At 46.7% G+C, this 19,991-nt stretch overlaps 2 protein-coding genes across 2 annotated transcripts in view; both read left to right on the top strand.

Moving 5' to 3' along the window:
- The first annotated feature begins 5,759 nt into the window (after nt 1–5,759).
- Nucleotides 5,760–13,614, top strand: GPR61 (G protein-coupled receptor 61). Its single transcript, XM_037815418.1, has 4 exons — nt 5,760–5,805; nt 8,346–8,544; nt 8,789–11,029; nt 11,698–13,614. The coding sequence occupies exon 3, from the start codon at nt 9,414–9,416 to the stop codon at nt 10,767–10,769; it is 1,356 nt and encodes a 451-aa protein (XP_037671346.1). The 5' UTR covers nt 5,760–5,805; nt 8,346–8,544; nt 8,789–9,413; the 3' UTR covers nt 10,770–11,029; nt 11,698–13,614.
- A 1,401-nt stretch (nt 13,615–15,015) lies between these two features.
- Nucleotides 15,016–19,991, top strand: part of GNAI3 (G protein subunit alpha i3) — a 48,446-nt gene continuing 43,470 nt past the window's right edge. Inside the window, exon 1 of the mRNA XM_037826450.1 lies at nt 15,016–15,261. Within this exon, the coding sequence (XP_037682378.1) occupies nt 15,144–15,261 (118 nt within the window). The 5' untranslated portion in view covers nt 15,016–15,143. The remainder of the gene's footprint in view (nt 15,262–19,991) is intronic.

Genomic DNA, 19,991 nt, shown 5'->3' with positions numbered 1-19,991 from the left:
GAGGGTGGAGCCTGCAGTTCTGGCTGCTGGGAGCTGAAAGAGAGGGAATGTGGTGCTCCAAGGCTTCAGACTATAGGAGTGTGCTCACAGTGGGGAGTCAAAAGACCTGTACAGGGGCGTCTGGGCCTCAGAATTGTCCTTAGGGGCACTTTGCTGAGGAGAACAGGCAGCTGGGTGGGGCTTGCAGCTGTAGTGGGTTGGGGAAGGGCATCAGGTGTTGGGGGAGCCCAGATTGGCCCCACTGCCAGATCTGTTGAACCCTAACTCTCTGCCTTCTTAGTGATAGACAAAAAAAAAAAGGAGTGGGAACCTGGGGTCTTGGATTCTGGTCACACCTCCTTCACCCTTTAGCTGTGTGACCTTGGGAAAGTTACCTCCCCTTTCTGGGTCTACTCATCCATACAATAAGCAGTTAGACACCTGACATCCAATGACCCTTTGCTGTTCTTACTCCATGTCAAGCTCCATGCATAGAGGGACACTGAACCATGGGGATTTGCATATTCTACACCTGCTGACCCCCCATCCCCGCTCCCAGGCCTGAGCACCAATAATGACCCCACCAGGTCCTGAATAGTTTCACAGAGAAGGGGACAGAGTTCAAAAACCACGAGGAAGGAAGCAATATAGCTGGGGTGAGTCTCCAGTTTAGACCAAATTATCAGGCCCTGGGGCAGGGTTTTCAGGGACACCCTGTTCTTTTGTTGTGCTTCTCTGTCCTCTACCTTGCCCCACCCTCCAGTCTGAGTAAACATAGATCTGAGGTTTGAAACCCAGCTGCTTAACTGTGCAACTCTGATAAAGTCACTTACCCTCTCTGAGCCTGTCTGCTGCTCATCCGTAAATGGAGTTATTGAAACTAACTCAGAAGGTGGTTGAGAGAGAGCTCATGTGAAAGGGCCCAGTACTGAGCCTACTGTCACAGCTCCCTTCCTGAGTTTGGAAAAGGACAATTGGGGCAGATTGCCCACCAGCCATAGGGTAAATGGTTAATGTTGTTTTCCCAGTGACTTGGGGGGTGGGACAGGGCATATGGAGGGGCAGGCCCCCCCACCCATGAGGAGGTTAGCAGGGAAGAACAGGCATGGGGGGCACTGCCCAAGAGGTCCTTGATGGCTAGTGAGGAAGGACCACTCAGCCTGTAGATCTATTTGTTGTGTAGTTCTCAAGGACCCAGAAGTCCTTGGGGAATTTTTCTTTGAGGGGGGGGTCTAGCATTGAGCCCCCCAGCTGATGGATGGGGTTGGGGGTCAGCATCAGGGAGGCTCCCTGGTTCCACATTAGATCCAGCCTGCACATGCACAGTGGGTGTTCCTGCCACTCTTTTGAGCCTGGTTCATCCAAGGCCCCCAGTTTCTAATCTGGTTGGGAAGGATTTATTTTTGGGTCCCTGTAACCTAGCAATGGGCTCACATGACCAGTGGCAGCTGCAAGCTGAATATACAGTTGGATCGCAGCTCCTAGCAGGGGGTGTGGGCCAGACTATGGAGGCATAAAGGGAATGGCAAGGCTCTCACCTCCTTTCCTCCCCCTCCCTCCTCAGCCCCTCCACCTGGCCCCCAGATGGTGGGCAGGGGGAGGTGGGTGCCTGGGGAACAGGCCAGGCCGTTGCTGGCAGAGGGGGTTCTAGACAGTGGGAGTTGAGCTGTGATGGGGAGAGCCCATGTGTGGGCCTACTATCTGGGTGGGGAGGGTCGGGTGTCCATGTGGATGGAGGTGGGTGCAGAGAGAGAATGTGATGCTGGTATCCTGAGTGGGGGTGGGGTGGGGCACTGGGGTGAGGCTAGACTGGGGTGTAAACAGTCTAAGTGACGGTTGGTTTTGTAGGGTCTCAGGGACACCCCTGGGTGGTGCTGGAATCCCAATATTCTGGCTTTTTCCCTTTGTTCCTTGTTAAATTGTTAATATTCCTGGGAGAGAGAACACATTAAACTGCTATCAATGCGAATGGATTTATAAGCCTCTTTCCTGAGAGCAGGTTTTGACAGCAGGCAGACGGAGCTGAGGAGTGCAGTCGGTACCACTCAGCAGGCGAGGGGTTGTAGGCAGGGGGCTGTGGGGGCACCAGAATCATTCAATAGATACTTATTGAATAAATGGATAAATGGAAAGAAACCTGACCACCTTGAAGGTCTCATCCTGGGGCAGGAAAGGATGGGTGGGTGCGGTGGTCATAACCCTGTCAAATGGTGCTGGTGGGCAAGTGTAGGCCGGGGGTGGGGGCAGGCCTGAAATCAGTGTTTGGCACCAAGGGCCCCTTCAGGATAGTGAGGAGTGGATTGTCACTGCTGGGAGGTGGGCCCGGCCCCTGTCCTGGAACAGGAGGTTCCCCGTGGTTGCTTTGCAGCAAGGGTGAGCCCTGAATGTCTATCTGTTTGTGGGGCAACACCCAGTTGCTCCACCTTGGTCTTCTCATCCTCTCCATTGTGCAAAGCTCTAAAAAGAGGAAGCGGCAGGGTGGGGTGGCGGTATGTGATGTCAATAGCTAGTTTAATGAGATACTGCATATAAGGTGCCTCCCCTGAATGGGCCTTCAAGAACTGGTGGCAGAATTATTATTAGCAGCAGATCCCAGGTCAGGATAGACAGGAGAGGCATGTCCTGCACATCCCCCCTTGTGCCCCCTTCCCGGCCTTCCCACTTCCCTCTAAGTCAAGTTGCCTTCCAACAACTGAGAGGATGCTCCAGTGTCCTCTCCCCCCTTCCTCAACGGCCCTGTGGGAGGAGACTTGAGGGCCTGGAGACCTTGCCTGCTGGCCACCACGCCAGTTATTTGCCCAGCCAGGACACCAAACTAGGTCTCTAAGCCTGAGAAGGAGGATATGCTTGTATTGCACCCTCCCTATCCCCATTAGATAAGTTGGGGAGTGTTCCGGTTTGCTAATATTGCCGTTTTGCAAAACACCAGAAATGGATTGGCTTTTATAAAGGGGGTTTATTTGGTTACAAAGTTACAGTCTTAAGGCCATAAAATGTCCAACGTAAGGCATCAACAATTGGGTACCTTCACTGGAGACAGGCCAACGGTGTCTGGAAAACCTCTGTTAGCTGGGAAGGCACAGGCTGGTGTCTGCTTGCTCCCAAGTTGCATTTCAAAACGGCGTTCTCTAAAATGTTGCTCTTGGGGCATTTGTCCTCTCTTAGCTTCTTCGGAGCAAAAGTCTGCTTTCAATGGCCATCTCCAAAATGTCTGTCTCAGCTGCAGCAGGCAGATGGAGCTGAGAAGGAGTGCAGTGGGTACTGCTCAGCAGGCGAGGGGCTGTAGACAGGGGGCTGTGGGTGCACCAGAATCATTCAATAGATATTTATTGAATAAATGGATAAATGAATGGAAAGATAAACCTGACCACCTTGAAAGTCTCATCCTGGGGCAGGAAAACAACCATGAGGAACCTCCTGAAGTCCTTCTGTTCCTGAACTCGTTTATATGACTCCAGTGATCCAATTAACACCCACCCTAAATGGGTGGGGTAACACCTCCGTGGAAATTTCCAATCAAATGTTTCACTCACAGTAGATTGAGTCACATCTTCATGAAAACACTCAATAAAAGGATTCCAATCTAATCAACACTAATACATCTGCCCCCACAAGACAACATCAAAGAATATGGCTTTTTCTAGGAGACATAATATATACAAACCAGCACAGGGAGTAAAGAATCTTGCCTGTTTTAGAGATAGAAAAGCAAAGGTAGAGATGGCCAACTCACAGGCCAAGTTCTTACCATCAAACATTAGAATAGAGCCAAGGTTTGCTGACCCCTGATTCAGATCCTGTTCTGATCTATGATCAAATGTATGATCCTGCTCTGCTCTGGTTCATTCTGAAACCCCTGGAAGAATGCAGGTGCTGAGCAGGGACAGACTTTACTTGATCTAAGAGAGTTGATTGATGTCAACACGACCACACATGGTTTGATTGAAATCACTTTGCTGTCCTCAAGTTTTTTATTTGGCATTTCCATTCGATATCCTCGCACTTGGGTGTATCTAACGTTGTGGTTTGTTTTAGGCTGTTTCCTGGAGGGCAGGGGTCACTTCAATGGAACCTTCTTTAGCCTCACATTAGGCTTCCAGAGAGGCCACAGGGGGATGGGGGAAGGAGCAAATGCTTTAGCTACAAACAGACCTGGGTTCAAATATTGGCTCTGGCACTTACAACCTATGTGATCTGGGGAAGTGACCTAACCTCTTGAACTCCAGTTTCCTCATCTGTCAGTTAGGGTGAGTAGGTAATTGCTGATTTGAAGAATTGGTGTGAGGATTGAAGTTGCTGTATATAAAAGGCCTGGCACTTGTCAGAGCCCAAAAAGGGTGGCTGGGGATAGAGATCACTGCATCATTCTTGGCTGGTGGGTGGCCTCTTTGTTGTTGACCTGGGGCAGCCAACTTGCCCTCTCTGAATTCCCTGAGGAATTCACTGATCTTATGACTCTTTGGGTTGGTCCAATAAACAATTATAGAATTCCCTTTCTTCCCTTTTGGAGACCAAATGAGTTACAGGATCAGCAAATCTCAGGGCAGAAGGCCCTTGAGTATCATGGCTGAGCTCCCTGTTTAAACTCATGGTTCTGCCATGTAGAGCTGTTTGACTTTGGGAAATCTCTTTACCTCTCTGGGCCACTGAAACATGGATGCCTTGGCCTGTGGGATGTTGTACAGCTCTACACTATTGTGATCCTATCCTTGGCTGAAGCAGCCATGGGAGTGACCTATTCCTGGAGGAACTGACCATTTTCTCCATATCTCATGGGACACTATGTCCCTTCATCTCACCTTCACAGGTGGGAGTGTGTGTGGGTGTCTGGTTTTGATTGGGAAAGCCCATCACACAGCTTTGCACCATCTAGGGATGATGCTTCCCATCTCTGTCCAGTCACAAACCCAGACCAATCTGAGCTGACCCGGGTACCTGGCTCTTACTTTACCTTCAGGAAGCAAGGCTGTGGTGGTGTCAAAAGGTGACCCCGGGAGTTGTTAGATTCTGCTCCTCCTCCATCCCCCATTAGCCTCTACAGTCCCACTCCAAAGAAACATACAAACTAAGAAAACAATAATTATTTGCTTTTTGGGGGGCAAGTGGAGGGTCAACACAAGTCCTTTAGCTTTCCCCACTTCAAATCCAATGGCCACACCTAAACCTGTCCTCTACACATCTTCAGCAGCTGCCAAAGGAGCCAAACCTTGGGCCATCCCCTGGAGCCTGGCCCCTGCCAAGTCTAACCATGGGGCCGTGTGTCTGCAGTGACCTGCTAGCTACAAAAGCACCTTGGTTCTGATGTCAAACAGAACCACACATCAGCAGAGCTGGAAGGAACCTCAGGGATCATCTACCCTACATTCCCTTTGAACAGATAAGAAAACCAGGGCCAGAAATGGGAAGGGACTTGCCCAAGATCACACAGCTAGTAAGTGCCAGAGCCAGGTCTTGAACTTGGATTTTTCTGACTCCAAGAGCTCTTTTTACTTCAGCAGGCTGGCCAGGAGGGTCTCCCCTGCCCACTTTCACCTGGTCCCACCAGGCTTTTGAGATGCCACTCCAGAAACCTGAGGGAAGAGAGAGGGGTTGTGTCTGCTCCTGGATGCCTGGCCCCAGGCACTGGTGTTCGGCCCTCTGCTCCAGAAGTGGCTCCAAAGGGCTGGGCGGGAAGCAGGAGGCCCTTAGGACCCAGAAGCTCTTGAAGCATCCTGCCCTGCCGGCTGCCTCTCACTGTTCACTGCAGTGGTACAGGCTTCAGCAGCCTTGGAGAAGCATCAGCTGAGAGGAGCTATCACATGGGGAGCCGGGAGCTGCTCAGCAAAGGTAGGACTTGCAGACTAGGCCAGGGACCCGGGCCAGACCCAGGGCCGGGTGGTGAGAGCCAAGGGACCCTACGGAGGGGTTGCTCTGTATCCCAAGGAACAGCACACTCTGTCCTACGGTTAAGAGTCTTGTCCAGAGATGGGCCCCCAGATATCCCAAAGGCAAAATTCGGGTGTGGGCATCTAAGAAGCCTAGAGATGCGGGGTTGCTCTCCTGTCAGCAGGAGTACCCACATCCTGCAGACAGACAGGTCTTGCTCCATGTCATAGAGATGGGTCCGCTATATTCCAGGAATGGGTCAGGCTGACGGGCAACTCTGCATCCCAGCCATGGGCAACTCTGCTGGGGAGAGGTGTTGTGGCTCTCTAGAAAGGCATCTCGTCAGGCTTCGAAGGGGCATACGCTGGTCTGAAGGAAGTCCGGGCTCAGGCCTTAGGGATGGAAGCTAGGTGCTTGTGAATTCCAGTGACACCTCTTTGGCCTTGGGCTGGGCACTTAATGTACTCTGGGACAAGCCCATCTTGCACCTTGAAACAAGGCTACTTGTAACTTGACCATACTCCTGCTAGAGGATCAGCCCTCTGCCCCTATGTTGGCAAAGCCCTCCAGGTATAGAGAGGTCCTGGAGGTGGGAGGGAAGTTGCTGGGAGGAAGCAGTGGGGGGATGGGGTAGAAGATATGATAATACGAGCTAGGAGTAGAGGGAGGCCGCCTGGGTTTTCCCCTCTGAGACCGTGACACCATGGCCCTCCCCTCTATAACCACAGTCCATCAGTAAGGGAGTACTGAGAATCCTGGTCTATTGATCCATCTGTTAGGAGGCAAATTGGAATCCCGGAAATCAGGAGTCAGAGTGGAGATACTGGCAGGGCTGAGGGGACTGTGAAAAAGAGATGTCTAATGCCTTCTTGACTAGGGCTCCATTGTGGCTGCATGGTACCTTTCCATCTCCATGTGGAAAGCATGTCTGTTTCCCTTAGTCTGGGACCCTGTTTGGGCCCTGCTGGATCAGATTTTTTGAGGCCCACCTCCACATGGTGGCCCTTTCCTTCATTAGCTGGTCAGTGCTGGTGGCAACAGCTACCAGGCCTTCCACGCCATGTCTTCTGGGCCCCACTCACACGGAAGGGATGGGTTAATCGAGGCACAGTGACTAAGGGGCCAGCATGCCTTCCGTAGTATTTCTTCTTGGCATTTTTCCTGGTATACTGTCTTATGAGAAGCTGAGGTCTCATTATCTTCTCAGCAGACCCTGGATCTATGTGGACATTTTAACTGAGAAAAGAGCTTTCGGCTCTCCCTGTAGAGAGGCACGTTTCTAGGCAGTCGTCCAAAGTTAGGGCTGCCTCGAGTCCAGGAGCCTGGGTTATCCTTTCTGGAAGAGAGTCCCCTGGCTGGCACACAGCTGACTGACAGTATTCTTGGAGTGCATACTTGGGGGCAGGGATCCAACGGATTAATTTGAGTTTGATTCAGTTCACAAAATTATATTGAGCAACTATTGCATGTAGAGCATGCTAGAAGTTACATTATTGGTAGTATCACCAAAACCTAGGCTGTAACTATGGAGGGGAGTGAGCCCATCCGCCTCATGTGGTCCTCTTTTTTACAGCAGAGAAATGATGTTTTGTTTTAATTGAGAAAACATCAGGTCCTCTGCAGCCCAGGAGATCATGGAATTATCAAATATTAACATGTGTGGAAACCTTGGAGGTTGTTTAGTTCAAACCCCACCCCACCCCCTACCCTCCACTCTTACACCCATTTTATAGGTGAGGAAACTGTGGTCCAGGAACTTGTGACTGTCTACAGAAAGGCCATCGACTTGTCACATCCATGGTTTGTCTGATTTTAAGTACCTTCACACACTAAGGGAGTCTTGACTGCAAGAATAGTATATAGAAATGAGAAAGAGTTTAAATTATATTGGGCAACCTCTTTCAATTATATGCAAACTCGGTAAGTTCATGAGACCCATGAAACAGATTTGATTTGCCATCCCAGACTGGGAGAAATGAGAGTCACTGAGACCACAGACCTTCTCCTCTCCAATTTCTTTCAGTTTTCTTCTCTGCTTTATGCTCACCCACTTCCAAGATCATGGTCATCTATCTACTGTCCCTGTATCCATCCTCTCAAACAGATGCCTAGTCCTCTCTGCTTGTTCTGTGACTGGTAATACCAGAACAAACCCCTTCTCCTTTCCTCTCCAGGAGCAAGAGGACTTTGGGGCAGGGCTCCTCCAATAACCAGAGACCTGGAGTGCTGGGGAGTGGGAGGATGGGAGCAGCTCCCCTGCCTCCACCCAAAGGGGCACAGTGGCCCTGAGAAGTTCATGAGTGGTTGGAGAAGGGGAGCTTTAAAGTGACTTATGGCCTTCTGGCTTTGGGAACTGTGGAGGCTGCATGAGCTGGCCTCCCACGTTCCCTCCACCCAGGCCATTTTGTTTTCACTGCTCCTTCTCACAAAGTTCTTTGTGCTTGGGGGGGCTGGGTGGAGGATGTCAGAGGAGTCTAAAACACAGTCCTTTCCTTTTCCAGGTGACCTCTTAGACCCTGGAGCAGCAAGAGAAATTCTGAGAGACAGTTCAAGTTCAACAAATATTGACTGCATGCCTATTATGTCCTAGGCCCACAGCCCTTCCCATGCAGCATGGCACAGTGGGCTGGAGTCCTAGGCCTGGAGCCCGACTGCTGGGGTGTGCCTGGATTTTGCCACTTACTAGCTGTGTGGTCTTGGGTAAGTTACTCAACCTCCTTAGGCCTCAGTTTTATCACTTGTAGAATGGGGATAAGAATCATCTTTACCTCAGAAGGTTGTGATGAGGATCAAAATGAGTTAATATACGTAGAGTGCCAAGACAGGCCCTGGCAGGTGGTAATCCCCACATCAATGTTACTGCTTATTATTAGTATCATTAATAAATGTCACAGGCGCCTCCCAACACAGTTGTGAAGTAGGCATTATTCCCTTCATTTTGCAGATCCCTTTATGAGGAAACTGAAGTTCAGAAGAGTCACAGACTTAGTAATTCCCAGGCCTGGGATGGGGAACCAAATATTGTGGTCCTTCTACACTCCAACAGCTGCTACAGTTCCGAGGAGATAAGAAATCAGGAAATTTAAATAAACAACACCAAAACTGGGGCACTATCCCAGAACTCAGCAAGAACTTGGGAAAGGGAAACAGAGGATTCAGAATCCCTGGATAACAGTCCTTGAAAGGGAGAAGGGCATGGAGAACGGAGGAAAAGAAGTGGAAAAGAAGGAGCTGGAGAGCACTCAGAAGGTGGAGCATTGAGTGGGTGGGGTTCCCACATCACTCATGTGGCCTGCTTCTTTGCAGGCTCCCAGACAGACCTTGGAGCTACCTCCTGTCAGGAAGGGAATATGAACTACTGAGCCCTCAGCTGCCTGGCCTGGTGCTCTGTACCTGGACGAGCCTTCCCAGGAAGGCTGGTGATAAGAGCCTGCCAGAGAGGCTTGAGCAGAAAGCACCCACCATAAAACTGGGAAGCCTGGACCTGGGCTCGCCATCCCAGGGTCACTGGACTAGGATGGGGGATGGGCCTGTGACAGGAGGTGGCCTGGGTGTCCTCTTTCGGCCCCATGGAGTCCTCATCCATCCCTCAGTCATCAGGGAACTCTTCTACTTTGGCCAGGGTCCCTCAAACCCCAGGCCCCTCTACTGCCAGTGGGGTCCCGGAGGTGGGGCTACGGGACGTGGCTTCGGAATCTGTGGCCCTCTTCTTCATGCTCCTGCTGGACTTGACTGCGGTGGCTGGCAACGCTGCTGTCATGGCTGTTATCGCCAAGACGCCTGCCCTCCGGAAATTTGTCTTCGTCTTCCACCTCTGCCTGGTGGACCTGTTGGCTGCCCTGACCCTCATGCCCCTGGCCATGCTCTCCAGCTCCACCCTCTTTGACCACGCTCTCTTTGGGGAGGTCACCTGCCGCCTCTACTTGTTCCTGAGCGTCTGCTTTGTCAGCCTGGCCATCCTCTCGGTGTCGGCCATCAACGTGGAGCGCTACTATTACGTGGTCCACCCCATGCGCTACGAGGTGCGCATGACACTGGGGCTGGTGGCCTCTGTGCTGGTGGGTGTGTGGGTGAAGGCCTTGGCCATGGCTTCTGTGCCTGTGTTGGGCAGGATCTCCCGGGAGGAAGGAGCTCCCAGCGTCTCCCCAGGCTGCTCGCTCCAATGGAGCCACAGTGCCTACTGCCAGCTTTTTGTGGTGGTCTTTGCTGTCCTTTACTTCTTGTTGCCCCTGCTCCTCATCCTTGTGGTCTACTGCAGCATGTTCCGAGTGGCTCGCGTGGCTGCCATGCAGCATGGGCCCCTGCCCACGTGGATGGAGACACCCCGGCAACGCTCCGAATCTCTCAGCAGCCGCTCCACGATGGTCACCAGTTCGGGGGCCCCCCAAACCACCCCACACCGGACATTTGGGGGAGGGAAGGCAGCAGTGGTTCTCCTGGCCGTGGGGGGACAGTTCCTGCTCTGTTGGTTGCCCTACTTCTCTTTCCACCTCTATGTCGCCCTGAGTGCTCAGCCCATTTCAACTGGACAGGTGGAGAGTGTGGTGACCTGGATTGGCTACTTCTGCTTCACTTCCAACCCTTTCTTCTATGGATGTCTCAACCGGCAGATCCGCGGGGAGCTCAGCAAGCAGTTTGTCTGCTTCTTCAAGCCAGCTCCAGAGGAGGAACTGAGGCTGCCTAGCAGGGAGGGCTCAATTGAGGAGAACTTCCTGCAGTTCCTTCAGGGGACTGGCTGTCCCACGGAGTCCTGGGTTTCCCGACCCATACCCAGCCCCAAGCAGGAGCCACCTGCTGTTGACTTTCGAATTCCAGGCCAGATAGCTGAGGAGACCTCAGAGTTCCTGGAACAGCAACTCACTAGTGACATCATCATGTCGGACAGCTATCTCCATCCTGCCCCCTCACCACGGCTGGAATCATGATGGACCGCTGGACACTTGGAGAGATGGAGCTGGGGGTCAGTTATGATTGTGAGGACCACCTTGTGGGATCAGCTTTTCCCAGCTGGCAGGGGCTGGGACTGGGCCTCCACACACAGCTTTCGTTTAGTGTTTCCTGGGTCATGAACAGAGTCGACAGGATGGACATACGACAAAAGCCTTGGACTTGGCTGTGATCCTTGACTACTGGGGGAGGGAACCCAGGAATGGTGAGACAGCGACGAGAGAAAAGGGTCACAAAGGTGAGGTGAAAATTCTCAATTGGGGAACTTTCCATGCCTCCGGAAGCAGGGAAACTCTGTAAGGGTAGGAATTGGAGGATGTAGCACAGCAGGCCAGGTTTGGCGTTATTTTGGGGCCATTTAGAATATTTTATTTTTCAGTGTAATTGTCCAGGGCAGTAATTGCATCCAAGCAAGGTAAGAAAATGATCCGTGTCATCTCATTTCCTTGCTAGGTTTAACATGAACTAAATTACAGCCAAGTGTTTGCATTTGAGTTAATAGATGATTTTCTAGTTTTATACCTGAGATTTCCTTAAAGTGAAAAACCAGCTGGGCGTATTCCTTCCTACCACAGTTTTCTGAGTTTGGCCAGAAGTAAGGGGAAGGTAGCAATCAGGGCATATGGAGTAGGAGACGGAAACCTGACTGCAGTTTCCCTCTCCTGCTCTCCAGGAACAGCCCTTTTGTTTTATTTCCCTATCTCTCTCCTACATATGCAGATCAAGCTTGAGGCTTAATCTCAGCAAAGGCAAAAATAAAATAGGATGGGTTTTTCTCCTATCATTTCAGAGTCAGATGGCTGAAGGTGGAGGTGGGGAGTTAACATTTGAATTGCTAAGGTGGCTGGGTACAGAGGGGCCAAGTAATCAACTTCATCAATAATACTGATCATCTTTTCCTTCCAGGACTGTCCTCCCTGATCTTTCTCCTCATGGCAGTGACTCCACTTCCAGCCCTCTGGACAATCGGGTACAACAGACTAAGGTTGGGCATGGGAAGGGTGGGGTTTCCATGGTCCATTAAATGCCTCCCTACTCTCATTCATCGTGCTCAAAATTAGCTTCAGTGACAAAACTTAAATCTCTCTCTGATCTGCAGCCCTGGGTTGGAAAGAGGGCACAGGAGGTGGGCTCAGCAGTTCATTGACTGAGACTGTAGGAACTGCGTTGGTTGGTATTGGTGACCAATGCATGGATCAACCAAATTTTCAAGGGAGGGAGAATGATTGCAAACCGGACAGGATGTGGGATTATCTGTCTATCCCATTTCCCTTAATATAGTCAAGTGACACCAAAGAGTCAGGTCCAGAGGGTGATGTGATCTGTATTTGAACAATGCCCAGCTCATTTAAGTATCCAAGGGGAAAATGGGCTGGTGGGAGTGGGATAGTTTCCCCTCTGAAAAGCCAATAAATAATTTTTATTATAAAAATTTATACTGATATCAACATTTACTCCTTCAGTTCAACTCAATGCATGTCTGAATACCCACTATTCCCTGGGAGCCACAGAGAGGCTGTGCGGTTGCTGCCTTCAAGGAGTTCGTAGTCTAATTTGATCAGATATCTTGTATTTTACAGAGAATTTATGGCTGGTAAAGCACTGTAGAAAATATTTTAGAAATATATTGGAGAAATATCCAGGGTTCTAACTTTTCAGAGGTCAGTCCATTGCAGCAAAACATCTAAATTGAGGCTTCCTGCAGATTGTGGAAAGTGTAGAGGTTGTAAAATTCTCTAGTGAAGAAAAGAAATAAATGAAACAGGGTAAACATAGCTCCCCGCCCCCCCATCCTTTCACCTAGGAAAATTTCCTGGTTTCTGTCTTCCTACCACTTACTACTCCAGCCTAGTGCCTACTACATTGAGGAAATCCCTTAGGAAGATAGTACATCCAGGGAAGGGAGTCCTTTGTGATTAGAAAACATATTTGTACCTCCCCCCTCTCTTCCATTTTAAGATAAATTCATACTGAGGAATTTCATTCCTAGATAGATGGTGGGGAAAAACTTTTCTTCCTAAAGCCACTGATCAGCTAGTAGTCCCTAAGAATTGCCAGAAGGTGGCAGTATGAGTCCAGGGGAAATAGGAAAGGGGCATGTTCTTGGGAGGGGTTGGCATTAAATCCTTAAATGTTGCCTGGTAGCCATTTTGTTAATTTATTTTGCCTTTCCCTTTGGTTTTGCCCTCCAAATTTTCCTTCAAATACATCAAAGAAGAAAGTTTTAAGTGCAAGGATTTCTCTAATTCAGAATGAAATTTCCTGACACTGAGATCTCACTAGTGTTTATTACAGAGTTTGACATACATGGGTTCCTTTGCCATTTATTTTTCCCTGTCCAAGTGGATAATGAAAGAAAAGAGACTCTCTTGTTATGCTGAGAACTTTCCCAACAATTTCTAACATGGTCCTAACATGGTCACCTTCTACTTTTCTAGTCACCAAAATGACTTGATAAAGTCTGATAAGTAATCCTTAGCTCTAAAGCTGTTCCTAACAAAACTTGAACTCCCTAATCCATTGAAGAAACATCAGGTTGGGGCATCTATCTTGTCAATTACTTTTTCATGACTCCTGATGGTATTACGGTGACTCCCAATCTTATGTGAAAATTTTAGATCCTCTCTTGTCACATCTTCCCAAGTAACGTCATTTAGGGGCATGGTAGAAAAGGGGCAAATTTGGAGTCAGATCTACTTACTTATTGTATGAATTTGGGAAAGCTGCTTAATTTCTCTGAGCCTATTTCCTCATCTGTAAAAATGGGGATAATATCACCTACCTCACAGGGTTGTTGTGAGGATTAAAGATATGAAACATGGAAGCACTAGCCGTACCTAGCATATAGGTACTCAATAAATATTGGTTTTTCTTCCCTTTCCTCTTGCCCTTTTTCCCCAGAAGTTTTGATTATGGAAAAGCAGTCCCTTCCATCCTAACAGTCATTTTGGAATGAGTGGGAGACTTTTCAAATTTTGAAGAATTGGCATTGGTAAGAGTTATGGTGGGTGACGCTGGCAAAGGTAGCTCTCAAGGAATTGAGCTAATAAATCACCATATAGACCTTCTGATGGGAACCCTGGATTCCAAGGTTTATATTCTATTAGGGTAATGCAATAAATTTCAATCACAGGCAAAGGTTTTGGGGGCTACAAGAGTCCTCCTCCTTAGAAATTATGGTGCGAGTTACTGAGGGGCTTTTTGGCAATAAAAGAAATTTAGGGCCACTTTCACACAAGTACCCATAGTTATCAGTCAAAGAGGGTATCAGTCTGGGCTTTCACTGGGATTTACTTATTTTCAGGTGATACTAGAACTGAGAGGCATATTTTACTAAAACTTTCCTTTTTGTGTGGTACAACAGGAAATTTCAGGGGATCCACAGGACGCAATGGGTCGTTTGGGGGATGGGACTGAAGTTGACTAATTTTGGGACAAGTCCTAAGTCCCTAACCCAAGACATCTGTAAACACTGTAAGTGGCTTATATTGGAGAGAAGAGCAGCAAGGAAATTTTATTTTACATGCTTAACTTTCAGGTTATAGAGTATCTGCTGGTGATTGCAAATGGCCCTTAGCCAACATAGGAGCTGGGCAACTACCAAGCCCACAGTGTATGTAATGGCACAAAGACCAGGATAACATTTTGAAAGGAGGAGGCGGTGAGTAGAGAGGGCAGAAAGGGATCGCTAAAGCCCCATGCACGATAGGTGTTACACATCTCAAATGTGAGGCGTAGCCGGGGCCCAGGCTGGGCAGTTTGTTCCTATCCTGCAGAATGTGGTTGAGACGTCCCTGGAAGAGGAAGTGACCCACACTTAGGCAGGGGTCCAGGGTCTCCACGGTCAGAGATCAAAGAAGTTTTCTGGCCAGGATCGAAGGGTTGTATCCAGCAGAGCCTTCGGTATGGGCTGTGGGCTCTTACCTGGGAATTGTACCTCCAACCGCCACCCCTACCTGGGTCCAAACCCAGCTGTTTGACCTCGGGAGGCCTCTATGAACTGGAGAAGCCAGGCCCGGGTTTGTCTATAGTTATGGAAGAGGCAGGCAGCCGAAGAAGGAAGCACGTGGCGTACAGCAGGCTCAACAAGACCGCCATCCGGTCCTGCCGCTCCTTCCCCAGCACTTCCATTTTCGTTCGCACCTCCTCCCCAGGAGCGAGTGGTTCGAGTTGTGACGGCCGCGGGGCGTCGCCGGAAGTGTCGCAAAGACCGGATATCCGGTTTCTTGGGGCGCTCCGTGAGCCGACACAGAGGGCCGCCGCCCAGCAGCAGACTCTCTTTCTCCTACTCGCGCTGCCGTCTCCGTGGTGTGTGAGTGTGCCCGGGTCCGGTTCCCTCTCCCGCAGCCGCCATGGGCTGCACGTTGAGCGCCGAAGACAAGGCGGCGGTGGAGCGAAGCAAGATGATCGACCGCAACTTGCGAGAGGACGGGGAGAAAGCAGCCAAAGAAGTGAAGCTGCTGCTGCTCGGTGAGGGTTCTGGGGCGGGCCCGGTGGGGTGGTCCGGAGGGTCAAGACAGTTGGGAGGTCTGAGGGGAGATCAGGACAGGCCAGCGGAAAGGACCCGACGGGATCGAGAGAGCGCGACGGGCATGGGGTGGGGTGTTGGGGCTGGTGGCTGAGGCCCGGGAGGGTGTAATGAGGGGGTGGGGTTTTAGGGTTGTAGGAATTAGACTGTAGAGGGTATGACTCCTTGCTGGAATTGCGTTTAGCAGAGAGTTTGGGACCATCGGGCGCTGAGATATTTGAACTGTGATAGAAATATGGTAAATGCCTAAAGGAAGAGCTGATATTAGGGAAGGTTTTGCATGGGGTTAGAGTATGTTGAGTGAGGACGCGATAGAGTATGATGTTTTGGGCTTGTATAATGGCTTGTGAGTTTTAATGACAGGATAGATCTGGGAGCTTGAATGATTAATATAGAGAGGGTGGGACAACGGTGGTCACCCAGGGACCATGTCATGTGTTAGAGAGTGAGTACTTTGAACTGTTTGTAAGGTGGAAGAACCCAGGAACACGAAGGTAGGGTGGTTGAGATAAACGACAAGTTTTCTGATTTAAGGGAGAAGAGCTTGGGGACTGAAGCTGTCTTTATACTTGCCCTCTTTTTCTATCATTTGTATTCTTTTAAGATTTTATAGCACACCCCTGTATTTTATAAGGGGGGGGGGCGGTTATTGTGAACTAAAGAATTTAAAGAATGGCTTGTCTTGTGCCAAAAGACGTAGTGGAAATAGATTACACATTGGGAGTTGCCAAATAGTTGCTAGGGTTGATGTGTGATGGGAATGAAGGAGTTATCTTAGGATAAATTATGGAGTTGTGTGCATTTATTGTAAAGGCTGTGACAGATTTCTGGTGAGCTGTTTTATCTTTTCTGGTCTCTTCAAACCAAAAATACTGCTTCAGGAATTACTGTTTATGTTACCTGGCATTTGTTTTAAGTGGCTGTTACGTACATTCACATGCATTTTACTCAGCATGATTTAGTCTGAAAATTTTTTGAGAGACTGGCTTCTAGAGGCTCAGTAAATCATATAAAGTACCTTGACATTAGCTTCCCAATAAATCAAACCACATTTCTGCACTATTAGTATTTTCAAGGGATCTGCTAAAGAAGAGTAATTAGGAGTAATGGTTTTCTGTAAGCAGTAGAACAACTTTAGTTTTTAAAACATTTTACTTTGGCGCAAAAGTAGTTGCTTTAGGGGAAGTGCCAAATTTTCCGCCCTTTAGGAGGGAATGTTCCACAATAACCCAAATCTTATTTTGTATTCCAGGATGTGTCTGGTGTTCCTGCTAGTCTCTTCATGTTAACGTATTTGGTTGTTTGTAGATTGCAGAAGCCCTGGTAACAACTCTTTTGGATGTAGGGGGAGAGTTATGCATTGGAGCTTGAGCTTCCAGTTTGAATACCTGAACTTTCAGAAGGCATGAATTCTAATTGCTCATTTGTGGATGAGCACAGTCGCTGGCACATAGTAGATGCTCTTTAAATATTTGTTGTTAACCAGCATGAGCCAGTTAATGATGGACATTGGTCCTGGCGGCCTTTTAAATGTTTGCTATAAACTGTAACACTCAAGGCATTAGCATTTTCTATATTGATTGATTGGTTATGAAATTAAAGGTGTATTCTCGTCTTCTGTGAGTGTTTTAATTTACCTTGATCATCAGAAATCCCCTCAGAATATTAGCCTATTGTAATATAGTTACAAACCGTTGGGCATTCCTCCAGATGGCAGGATTGGCAGGCATAACATGGGCACGCAGAACTTGTTCAAATGTCTAGAAAAATCTTTATTCAGGACTTTATAAATAGTGCATTTAATTAAAAACAAAATTAAACACATGATGACTTAACTTGAAGAGCAGTAAATAAAAATCAAACTAAAATGTTTTGAATTTTTATCAAATTTATTGGGGTTTTTTTGGTACTTTTTTTGTATTCTTGAGCAAGTTCAGATAGCTTGCAGAGAGTCATATGCTCTTTCATCAGCCATATCATAATGCATATATGAAATTAAAATTATCTTGCTATTTTCAGAAGTAAAGGTACCCATCATGGTATGCAAATAATTTTCTTTTTGTTGTAAAATACCTCCTTTAAGTATTTTTTTTACTTCATCACTGTGAAAGTCCTTTTTGCTTCATCACTGTGAAACTATCGAACTTAGTCTAATTTGAGATGTATGTACATTACCCTTGTCTCTACTGGCACATAATAGGTATTCAGTAAATATTTTCGCCTTCATAGGGATATAGTTTAGCATAGTAGTTAAAAACATGGGTTCTGAAGTTAGACTGCTTCAATTCCAAATTCCCATTTACCAACTTTAACCTAGGGAAAGTGATTTATTCAGTTTTTCTCTGTTTCAGTTTTTTCATCTTTAAAATGGACAAAATAGTATTGCTTTGAGGAATAAATATGATAATAATGTAAAGTAGAACACTGCCTCTTACATAGTACTAGCTCAGTAAATGTTAGCTATTATTGTTAGTATTAAGCAAAAGTGGAGTGATATGGATTATAGATACTACAGAAATTCAAATAAAAAAACCAGCGTAGACTGAATTTGTTAAGGAAGACTTCAGTATTGGTAATTTTTCCTTTGTTATATACCTTTGAATTTCCTTTAGATGTTTTTGGGAAGCTCTTGATATGTCAAATTAGTGTTCAATCATAGTGTTCTATTGAAAGGCAAAATTCCATTATGCAAAGTTTCCCAACCAGTGTGCTCACAGCATAGGATGCCTTACAGAAGTACTTCTTACATATTTTTTATAGTGTTGAAATTTTAAGTCATTTTTGTGATTTTTCACAATTTTACAACAGCTGAAATGATATTTGAACATTTTTGGTATAATTCCCTCTGTAAACTTCCTGAATTTAATAATTTGAAAATATTTTATTTGGAAGGTTTATGCCAAATCAGTATTTAATATCACCTGTAATATTTTGCATTTTATTTTTCATGTCAAAATTCCGTAATATAAAGAAAAAATTTGTTTTTCACCAAGTCTCTCCATTTTACCCCAGTAAGCCCTACAAATACTATAATTTTCCATGTGTGCCATGATGGGACAAAAGTTGTGAGGTACAAGTATAATGGTCAGAGCACAACCCCCACCTTCAGTTGCTAACTGTGAGGCCCAGAGCAAAGAATTTAACCATACGAAGCTCAGGTTGATGATGCCTACTTCATAATATGAAATGAGATAATGTATAGAAAATGCTTAAAATTAGTGCCTAGCAAATAATATATATTCAATAAATCGTATCTCCTATTACTATGATGTTTGTGAAGCTTATCATGTTAGCATTTTTTTTTCAGGAATGTTTCAGATAGGTATTTGGTTATTTTTCAGATATTAATATACCCTTTTCAAAGATCTTCAAGGAGTTTTAATATCATTCTTAAAAATATATATGTATCATTCTTTTGTGGTGGGTGGAATTAAGGTTACCATTTAGTGTTGTAATTTATTGAATGATCTACTCCTGGGCCATCTCCAGGTCCTGACAAAACATTATTATCAAAGTGAAATTAAGACTTTGTTCTTTGGTATTTTGCTAGTGGTGGTGGTATGGCAAAGATTAAGTTGCTTGCAGAAAATTGGAGTCATCTAATTCATTAAAACCCTATATTATACAATTGATTATTCACATTTAAATTTATGCATATTATTGGCTGAATATGCATGTTCTTATTGAAAGTCCTTTGATAAATATACCATTACATTATATTCTCCTATAGAATGTATTCTTTATAATATTTGCTGTTTATTTGGGATAAGATTCATAAACAGTTGTCAAATTTCTTGTGAAGATGCTTCTTGTCTGGGGAAAAAAAAAAGAAACTGGCATAAAAAAATAGACCCTGGCATTACAAAAAATTGTTTTATATAAGCGCTTATTCTCTGTCTTTTATTTAAATGCATGAATCATTTCTGCAGTCTAAAAATATGGCCCTTTTCAGTAATTATTACATTGTAATCTTCCCTGATTGCACTAATCCAAGTGGTTTTCTTAACTGAGTTCCTAGAGAATAGTGATGACCACTGAGTAGAGGGCTTAGTACTGTTCTGATTAGATGTGACAGGGCATGTAACCTTTTAGTCAAGGCTGCAACTATGTTTTTTTTAAAATAAATTTTAGCCTATTAAACTTACCTGCACTATTGTCAAAAAGTCTGTTAGTTTTTGTGCAGTTGTCTCTGATAAAAGTGGTTCCTGGTGGCAAGAACTCGTTTAGAGGAGATTGGTAAGATCTAAAGCACTGCTTTTTCCCCATCCCTCCCCTGTGGTGCTGAGCTGCTTCGTCCTCTAGTTTGCTGGGAAAGAAAATGGAGTGGTTAGGTCTCAGCAGATAATTCCTTTTTCCAACCTCCTTTGTCCCCTGTTTCTTCTCCAGTTTCTTCCACAATGTGTCTTCCTTCCTTCCTTCCTTCTTCCTTCTTTCCATCCATCCATCCATCCTGGGGTGTCTACACCCCTTAGAACTTCAGAGGATCCATAAATTTTCTAAAATTGTTATAAAAATTTGTGGGTATATGCGTTTTCCTGGGGAGGGGAGCCATGTTTTTCATCAGGTTCTTTTCCCTTCAAGTTTCCTAATCTCTGTTCTCAAGTCTCTCTCATCTTTGGCCAGAAAAAGCAATATTAAGAATCAGATGCAGGAAAACCAGTAGCTAGGCAAA

Source organism: Choloepus didactylus, chromosome 2 (genome assembly GCF_015220235.1).
Source record: "Choloepus didactylus isolate mChoDid1 chromosome 2, mChoDid1.pri, whole genome shotgun sequence".
Lineage (NCBI taxonomy): Eukaryota > Metazoa > Chordata > Mammalia > Pilosa > Megalonychidae > Choloepus > Choloepus didactylus.
The sequence above is the reverse complement of the archived record's forward strand: the minus strand, read 5'-3'. Positions and strand labels throughout refer to the sequence as shown.